The sequence below is a fragment of the Mustela lutreola genome, chromosome 3, assembly GCF_030435805.1.
Source record: "Mustela lutreola isolate mMusLut2 chromosome 3, mMusLut2.pri, whole genome shotgun sequence".
Taxonomy (NCBI): domain Eukaryota; kingdom Metazoa; phylum Chordata; class Mammalia; order Carnivora; family Mustelidae; genus Mustela; species Mustela lutreola.
Genome location: NC_081292.1, coordinates 72,863,440 through 72,872,390, shown reverse-complemented (window position 1 = coordinate 72,872,390; position 8,951 = coordinate 72,863,440). Strand labels below are relative to the sequence as shown.

General features: G+C 46.5%; 1 protein-coding gene across 1 annotated transcript; it reads left to right on the top strand.

Annotated features, from left to right (window-relative positions):
* The first annotated feature begins 758 nt into the window (after positions 1-758).
* Positions 759-3,605, top strand: LOC131827853 (nascent polypeptide-associated complex subunit alpha, muscle-specific form-like). Its single transcript, XM_059168852.1, has 4 exons — positions 759-766; positions 857-1,396; positions 2,803-2,948; positions 3,090-3,605. Exons 1-4 carry the CDS (start codon positions 759-761, stop codon positions 3,182-3,184), a joined length of 789 nt encoding a protein of 262 aa, XP_059024835.1. The 3' UTR covers positions 3,185-3,605.
* Positions 3,606-8,951: the final 5,346 nt, after the last annotated feature.

Here is an 8,951-nt window from a genome sequence, read left to right as displayed (position 1 = left end):
GCTTTTAACTCTACAATAATTTTTCCTATCCAGCTTTTTCAAAAGAAATACAACTTAGTTTTATTCAAAACTCTCCAAACATTTTATTTGTGTATCTCTTATTTCATATGTGTCTTCTTTCTTTTGCCATCTTTCTACCCCTTTGATACTGGGAACAAAATAGGAAAGATGACTATTCTTTATTATAATACTCCATTACCTAGAAAACTTCTTTAGGATGAAAGAAAACCCTGCTCTTGATCTCCATACATTTCTCTACTGCTCTCATTTCCCTTTACTCCAAAATTACACAGGGAAAGATTACAACTCCACTTAAATAACTCCCACATATATTCAAAGATGATCTGAGAACTGACATCTCGAGGGCTCTTTAAGAGATCTCATTTATTTCAAGACCTTGAGATGTGATCCAACACATAGGACGTATCATGATTTTAAGTCTAGAGTCAGAATCGGAGTTATTTTAACAATAGAAACAAACTTGGAAAGCTACCAGTCCAGTCTTTTTTACAATATGGAAACTAAGACCCAGAGAGGATGTCCTGAACAAGGTGATTTCATATCCGTATGACTGTATGCATGAATATTATACAGCTTAAAATTTTATGAAGGATATTCAGATGAATTATCATAGGTCTTAGAGAACTCTTGCAGACCAAACTAATCCGTTTTTATGGCGGCCCTTTTCAATTACCTTAGTATTTTTAATCTTAAAGGAAACCTTTCTATCAAACACCGATTTTATTTCCTTGTTGAGAATGATTTTGTATTTTGAAACAGCTCCTTTTGCCATTTTCAGAACCCACGATCTCGTAAAAGTTACGTTTTCCCCCCTGTGGTGTTCCCACCATTGAAGGCGCTCCCTGGCCGGGGGCACCTTGGCGACCAGAGCCCTCGCTCCGCACCCATCTTGGTCTGTGGAAGGGCGGCGGGCAGGGACGGAGACGGCCGCGACCAGACAATGTCCTGCATTCACGGCGGCCTCGGCCAATCACAGCCCGGCGCCTCCCGGCCCCGCGCGGCGCCACCGGCCACGGCTCGGGCCCGAGAAAACCCGGCCTCTGGGCGGCCATCTGCGGCCATCCCGGGGCAGGGCGCGCGGAGCTCCAACTGCACCCCGCCCGGAGGAGGGGGCCCGTGGTGCGGGCGCCGCGGCACCTCCTCGGGACATGGGTCGCGCATGGAGGGCAGGATGCGCCGCCCATTCCGGACGAACACGGCGCGGTCCCTTTAAGACGAGCCTCCTCCCGGGGCCGAGAGGAGCGTCTTGCGGCCCCGCCGCGGGGGGCAGCGACATCCGGGCTACCGGGCTGGCGACGACGACGGCCCCTCGGGCAGCTCCCAGTCCCTGCGGGACGCCCGACTGGCCGCGGCTAGGGAGCGCGGCCGGGGCAAGGTGGGGGGAGCTTCGGGGCCATGTGAGTCCCCAAGCCGGGTACACCCCCGCCGCCGCCGCCGCCGCCCGCCCCCACCTCGCGGACGCCGGGGCCCGGACGCGGAGGCCGGCACGCGGGTCACGGACGCTCCGCCCGCGGGACCGCGCCGCGCGCGCCCGCTTCGGGGCCCGCCCCACCTCCTGCGCGTGCACGGGGGGCGGGGCGCCGGGGAGATAGCCAATCAGCGCCGGCCGGCCAGGGACCGCCTCTGAAGTCCTCGCGGGGGGCGGTGCGGGAGGGAGAACTTCGTGGGGGGCGCGGCGCCCGAGGGCGGGCGGGGAAAAGCAGGAGTGCGGGAGGGGCTGGGAAGCTAGGCTCGCAGCGGTCCTGCTCGGGTCCTGAGGCACCGAGGAGGTGAAAGGGGCGGGAGCGGCGGGGAGGGCCGCGGGCCGCGCGTGAGAACCGGAGCTGGCTTGCAAACGGGAGGAGAGGGGGAGGCGCCGGGAGCAGGTGGTGCGGCCGGAGGGGGGGCGGGGGAGCGAGGGAGAGGGACGGGGAGGGGTGAGCGATTAGGCAAGTCCTCGAGATAGGAGGACGGGGGATGGACGTGCGGAGTTAATAAGCGTAAAGCCAGAGTCTGTCAAGGTTTATTTATGCAGCTCAGAGAACTTGAAGAAGTTGTGAGCTTACTGGTGGAGATAGGTTCTAAAATTTTCCTCTATCTGATTTTTTTTTTTTACATATATTTGATGTCTGGTAATATTTATTAAAACTGAAAGTTGATCACAGTATTTCACGAGGATTGGGAGAAAAGGAACAAAAGGCATTTAAAAAGTAAAAAGTCCTATTTCTGTGATCCACTCTGCCGAAATGTTGAGAAATAATATGTTTCAGCAATCCGATCCACTGAGTTAATTTTTAGGATAGAGGAGGGGCTCTGTTGGCTGGGTGACGGAAAGTCGAGACTCTCCGTCAGGTGATCATGAACAAACCTTACCCTAAAGTCTCATTTTTCTCACCTAAAGAAATGAGAGCAATGAACTCCCCTACGGTCTCGCAGCGTGTTTTGTGATTCGGCGTATATTTGAAGAAGTGTAGTTTAGAAGCCTTGTCCAGTTGCGTGGGTGGTGTTCCCCGGGGAGCCGTCCAGGGCTGTCTCCTCCACCGTGCGCACTCTGGGTGGTGTCTGGTCCATCCGCAGAGGGTCGTCCTGCTTCCAGACCGCCCTGCTGAGAGCTCGCATATCTAACTTGGGTGTCACAGAAATCTGACAATCTGTGTGTCCTAAGCGGAGCTCCGCACCTTTCTTCCCCGAACTGCCCGAGTCTCCCATCTCAGCAACTGCTTCACTACAGTTCGGTCATCAGCCCCCAACCCCGTGCCACAGCCATGAAGCCCCAAGATCTATTTTACTTTCGTCCTTCAGGTCGTCAGGTTGTCGCTCCTGCCACGCTCTGACTTCCTCTGTACGGGCCACCAGCGTCCTCCACCTGGACTGTCGTGGTTTTGTGCTCACTAGTCTTTCGGCCTCGGGCTTTGCCCCTCCCCCATCTCGACATTGCCACCGGAGAGGTATACTTTATTGCAAAGTAAATCCGGTCGTGTTCACGTTTAAAACCTTTTAGAAAATCTCCGTTGCCCTCAGGATAAGTCCTATCTCCTTAAATTCGCTTTGTAAGGCCCTCCTAATCCCGTTTCCATCCGCGTCTCCAGCGGGATCTTTGCCACCGGCCACTCCTCCCACCGTTCCCCGAGGTCCAGCCTACTTGAATTGCTTTCAGTTCTCCGAGGCAGGAGAATCCACCTAGCTTCTGCAATACTTCCAGGTCTCCTGCTTTCTGAAGACGTGGCTTCCCTCCCTTCCCTCACCTAGCTCAAAGTGAAGGACCAGTTTGCATCCCTACGTCCACCGTGCACCCAGAAACCTACGCTGCTGTTGCCTGTTGTGCCGCCGGAGTGTTACATCCCACAGCAGCTCTTCCTGCCTCCTGCTCACCATTGTTCCCAATTCCCAGGATGGTCCTGGGCAGTACTGGTTGGAGCCCAGTAACCCTTTAAATTCTTAAATACAGAGTGATCGGCTCAGGAAAACAAAAATCAGGGTAGCCTTAGGTATACATTTATTTTATATTGCTGTGTTTTTCAGTTTTGAATGCCCCTCTCTCAGTAAGTTTCTCTATGAAGCATAACTTTTTTAAAAAAATGATATAATAAATTTTACTTAAACCATCCGGATGTTTTTGTCACAATTAACATCTAAAACTCTTTTAGCAGCAATAGTGTGTGTGGTTTTGAAGTGAAATTCTGGAACAGTGATTTCCTGTTTAAGGCTAATGGGCAGAAATACTCATTTTAAACCAGAGATCTGTAACTTTAAAATTGAGCTGAAACTAATGCACCAGTAATGATAGTGGAAGAAAAGAGTATTATGGTGAGAGTTCTGATCCTTGATTATTAGTACTAGTTTTTAGAAGAGCAATTATCAATATATTAAGGAATTGTCCTGATACTGACTTAAAAAAAATCCTGTACTCTTAATATTTTTCTTTTGTTTAGGAGATGTCATGGTAACAAATTGAAATTCTCATTTTCCTTGTGCTCACTCTGAGTTAGCAATGCTATGTATGTACATTTAGATCTGTAGTATTTCTAAACACCACCCTGCTACACACTTTCAATAAGGCTAAACAAGAATTCTTTGTTGAGAGTTGTAATATTTGGAGGGGAGGATAAGGGAATAAATCTTTACTACAAATTGTTTCCCTTCAGCCTTACTCTGAAGGAGATCCTTGTTGGTTTTCTCATTACTGTAAAAGTAGCCTGTTGACTTTGTTACACTTTGGTGGAAGGGAGTATAATTTAGAAAGAAATAAAATTTTCTAAAAGAAGAGAAAGTTTCTTTAGTAAAATAAGCAAAAAATAAATGATATAAAGGTATTATATAAAGGTAAAAGCAAGAAATGTATTTAAACTATTTGAAGCAGAAAAAAAATGGGCATAATTATTTACCATTTCTGTAGGTAAGTATTCTCCTAGTATGTATCATATCTATTTACAGGACAAACCAAGTGATTCTTGTAAATAAATGATAAGGGAAAAATAAGTCCCAAAGAGTTTCTCTTTGTGTATGTAGGCTTGGATAATTTCGAGTTTAGATAACATTTTAGACACTGATTTGGTAAAAGTCCTTTAAGTACACTTTACTGACGTTTTAGCTAGCTGCATTTTTTTTTGTTTTTGTTTTAAACCTTTTTAAAAATCTTATTTCCCAATTTTGTGGATTGGTAAATAATATTTAAAAGAGTTTATAGTGAAACATTTTTTTTTTAAATAGCCCACTTTAAGAATGTATCTACAGGGGTGCCTGGGTGCCTCAATGGGTTAAAGCCTCTGCCTTTGACTCAGGTCATGATCCCAGGGTCCTGGGATAGAGCCCCGCATCAGGCTCTCTCCTCCACGGGGAGCCTGCTTCCTCCTCTCTCTCTTTCTGCCTGCCTCTCTGCCTGCTTGTGATCTCTGTCTGTCAAATAAATAAATAAAATCTTAAAAAAAAAAAAAGAATATCTACAATGATATACATTTCATTCTTTTTTTGACCATGGCAAATCTGATTAGGCAACCACTTGAAAGAAACACACATTTGAGATGAGATAGAAGATTGCCATTTGCTACGTTTGTTGGTTCTGGCAGAGAGTTCAAGTTAATTGGGCATCGAGACTAAACTGCCAGTCTAGTAGAGATATGCAGATAGTGATGACTAGCTCATAATATAGTGAGAAAAGGTTGGGATTTGGAAGGAAGACCCAGGTCCAAATCAGCTAGCTTTATGCCTTCTCCAAGTTATGTATAAGAGTTAGTTTCCACATTATAAGTTAGCCATCTTGACCAGCTCACACTGCTGATGTGAGAATTAAATGAGGATAATGTATATTACCAACCTTAAAACACTGGCCAAATAGTAGTAACCTTACTGTTTCATACATTCTGCTTTGGACCTGGAGACATTTGGTTTTCACAGAAATCATACACACACACACACACACACAAAGTCCAAATAAAATCTAAGAAGAAAATAAAATTACTTTCTCATAAACTCTGATTCCCTAAGTAGGGATTGTGTACTTGCATTTATTCATGGGTAACCCTGATGTTAGAGGCAACTGGAGCACTCTATATAAAAAATAATCATTCGAGCAAGTTTAAGAGGATTCTGGTACAGTCTGGATTTTGTTATGCTCTCCATATTATACAAGAGCAAGGTGATGTGTGTATGTGTGTGTGACACTAATAAAAATGGATAAAGAAAAATAAAGCAAATACTTAAGGAAGCATATTCTATTCAAAGGTTAAAAGAGGAAGATGTTCTTCAATGACAATATTTTACATATTATTGACCCATGATAAATCTGAAGGATAAAGTAGCAACAAAAGCCCTTCTATTATCCCTGGCTCCTTCGTGCAAGTCTGAAATATTTGGCCAGTGGTTAATCATCCTCCCAGGTTTGACCGAGAACTTACCATGCTCAGAAAGCGACAATGCATGCTGTATGGATGGCAAATAAACACAAGATGCATCCCCCCACACACACAAGGAAGCTAAAATCATGTTCTGAGAAAGAAAAAAAACAAAGCCCTAGTGCATCTGTGAGTGAACCTCCTTTTTTTCCAGAGAGGGGTAGCAGGGCGGACACTTCCCCACCCACTTCCTTCTGCAACCTTCTCACCCCACTCCTACCTGAATACAGCACTCTCACCCCCTCCGCTGTTCTACTGTTACAGTCCCATTCTCTGGGCTCCTAAAATTTTCGATTTCCTGAAGCTGCCCCTTAAAATGTAAATCTCCTGGGAGGGGCACAGATAGTGCTTTAAGCTAACTTCTGAATAATCTTTTACCTGGTCAGCAGAGATCGCTTCTATCCTGCTGAGATGAAGAAAGGGAACAAGATGGCTAAAGAGCGTGAACAGCGAAGGTAGAAAGGAAGAAAAGATCAATGACCCAGTGAGGTGGGACCCAAAAGAGCTTCCACAGTTTTGCCTGGGAACAGTCTCTCCAGCTCCCTTTCTGTGCTGGTGTGGCATCGTGCTGTGGGATTTCCAGCCCCTGGTCAGACTTCAGGATCTGTTCATCTGCCCCACCCATAGTCCTCCTCAGATCAGGGAATTCGGCTGAATTCAGACCAGCTTGGGGGTAAACACGGGACCAGAAGAAAAAGCAATCTGAAGGTCAGAAGACTTGAATTCTTTATGACTTTGAGCCATTCAGACCTTCCACAGACTACAGTTTCCACATTTCTATGTAAAATGAGAGTGGATTACATTCCTCTCCTGTTCTGGGTTTCTCCCCTTCCCTGCTAACTTCTCCCGACTCTTTTTACTCCAAAGGTATAATACCCTGGACAAATGCATGAATAAAATGTGGTATGTACCTACAATGAAATACTGCTCAGCCTTAAAAAGGAAGAAAAGCCTGACACAGGCTGCTGCATGGATGAGCCTTGAAGGCATGATGGGAAGTGAAATAAGCCAGACACAAAAGGAGACATTGTATGATTCCCCTCCTATGAGGTACTTAGAGAAGGCAAATTTAGAACAGGAAGTAGAACAGAGGTTCCCAGGCACCGAAGTGGGGAGGTAATGGGGAGCTATTGTTGAATGGGTACAGATTTTTGGTTTGGGAAGATGAAAAGACTCTGGAGAGGGCTAGTGGTTACAGTCACGCAGCAATGGGAATATAATGTCGCTGAACTGTACCTTTAAATGGTTAACATGGTACATTTCATACTATGTATATTTCACCACAAAAAAATCTTATTTAATTTCATTTTTAAGGTTTGATTTATTTGAGAGAGAGAGCGCGTGCACAAGCAGAGGGAGGGGCAGAGGGCGAGAGAGAGGGAGAAGCAGACTCCCTACTGAGCAGGGAGCCCCAAGCAGGGCTGGATCTTAGGGCCTGGAATCATGCCCTAAGCCAAAGGCAGATGCTTAACTGACTGAGCCACCCAGAGGCACCACCACCACCACCACCACCACCACTAAATAAAAAAACAAATAAATAAAATGTATTTGTTTATTTATTTAAACAAAGAGACTTGGAAGCCGAGAGTAGGATTGCTGCTTGAAGACCTGTTTTCTGCCATCTGCCTCAACCCTTGCCCCTGAATTTTCTGTGGGGCAGCTGGAGTTTTGACCCACCCTTGATCTCTCCGTAGTCCCCTTCAGGGACCGCTCCTCACTCTTTCTCCCTCAGACACACTCCTGGACTCCCCTGGTTCTTCTCAAGCTCGCTCGCTCTCTCTCTCTCTCTCATTTTTTAAAAGATTTTATTTATTTATTTGACAGAGAGAGACACAGCGAGAGGGAACACAAGCAGGGGGAGTGGAAGAGGGAGAAGCAGGCTTCCCGCTGAGCAGGGAGCCCAATATAGAACTCGATCTTAGGACCCTGGGATCAGGACCTGAGCCATAGGCAGATGCTTAACAACAAAGCCACCCAGGCGCCGCAAGCAAATTCTCTTCTCCTTCTCCTCCTCCTCCTCCTCCTCCTTCTTCTTCTCCGGTTCATTTTAATTTATTCTGTGCAGTTTAAGGGAAACTCTTCTTAAAGTGCTCTGCCTCCATGCCAGAGCTGTCAGCCCAACCCCGAGCCTTGTTCTCCCATGTACACCAGGGACATTGCCTGGAACCACCGCATTTTGGAAGTGCACCCACGTGTAGCCTACACCCACAGCCTTCATCCTTCCCCCATGGCTTTGCTTTAATTACACTTGCTCTTCAACCCCATGGAGACCCCATCCCCTTAGCCTCTCCCCCAGAACTGCTCTGTACTTTGGGGATTGTACTCTGGCACCCGACATACTAGATGACTGGCTGCAACCCCAACTGAGCCCAAAGTGAAGTGCATCAGTGCTTTTCTCCAACACCCTTAATGACTTCCTCTTATACTCTAAAACTGCACAGTCTGAAGCCTCATTCTAGGTCACTTTCAGCCTCTCCTAATGCAGGGGGATAGAGCACTGCTTTGTCATGTCCCATGTCACTCTGCACAAATGGACCTCATTTGGCATTGTCCTTCCTGCAGCCCTCCAAAATGCCACACTCCCTCCTGTTCCAAGTTTCTGCACCAGCAGGTCCCACTGCCTGGCCAGATGATTCTTTCCTCTTCTTCGACCAGATCCTGTTTGTTCTTCAGGTCTCTACTGGGACCTCATCTCTGAAAGAGCATTCACTGGGCCCTACTCCAGTCTGCAGGAAGAGGGTACTGTGCCCCTAGCACCTGCTGCTTGACCCCATTATTGTAGTCAGATTTCAATTTCCCCAGATGTGGGGTTCATTGGGCTGGGGCAGTTGCTTATTCATTATGGCCTCCCCAGAGTCCGACACAGGACAGAAAGTTGGTCACTGAATATACTTTTAAGAACACATGGGGTAAAAAAGAACACATGGTAATAGGTTTGATCTAATAGATGATCATCAGTGTTACTTGTGTGATTTTAATATATTCTTATAAATAGCAAATCATTACCTTTGACATTAGTGGGGGGTTTTTTTTGTTTTTTGTTTTTTGTTTGTTTGTTTG

Bases quoted from the DNA above. Each gene is read 5' to 3' on its own strand.
- LOC131827853 (XM_059168852.1), top strand. The intron at 1,397-2,802 runs GTGGGGGGAGCT...TTCGTCCTTCAG, and splicing joins GGGAGCGCGGCCGGGGCAAG to GTCGTCAGGTTGTCGCTCCT. The intron at 2,949-3,089 runs GTATACTTTATT...CCGCGTCTCCAG, and splicing joins TCGACATTGCCACCGGAGAG to CGGGATCTTTGCCACCGGCC.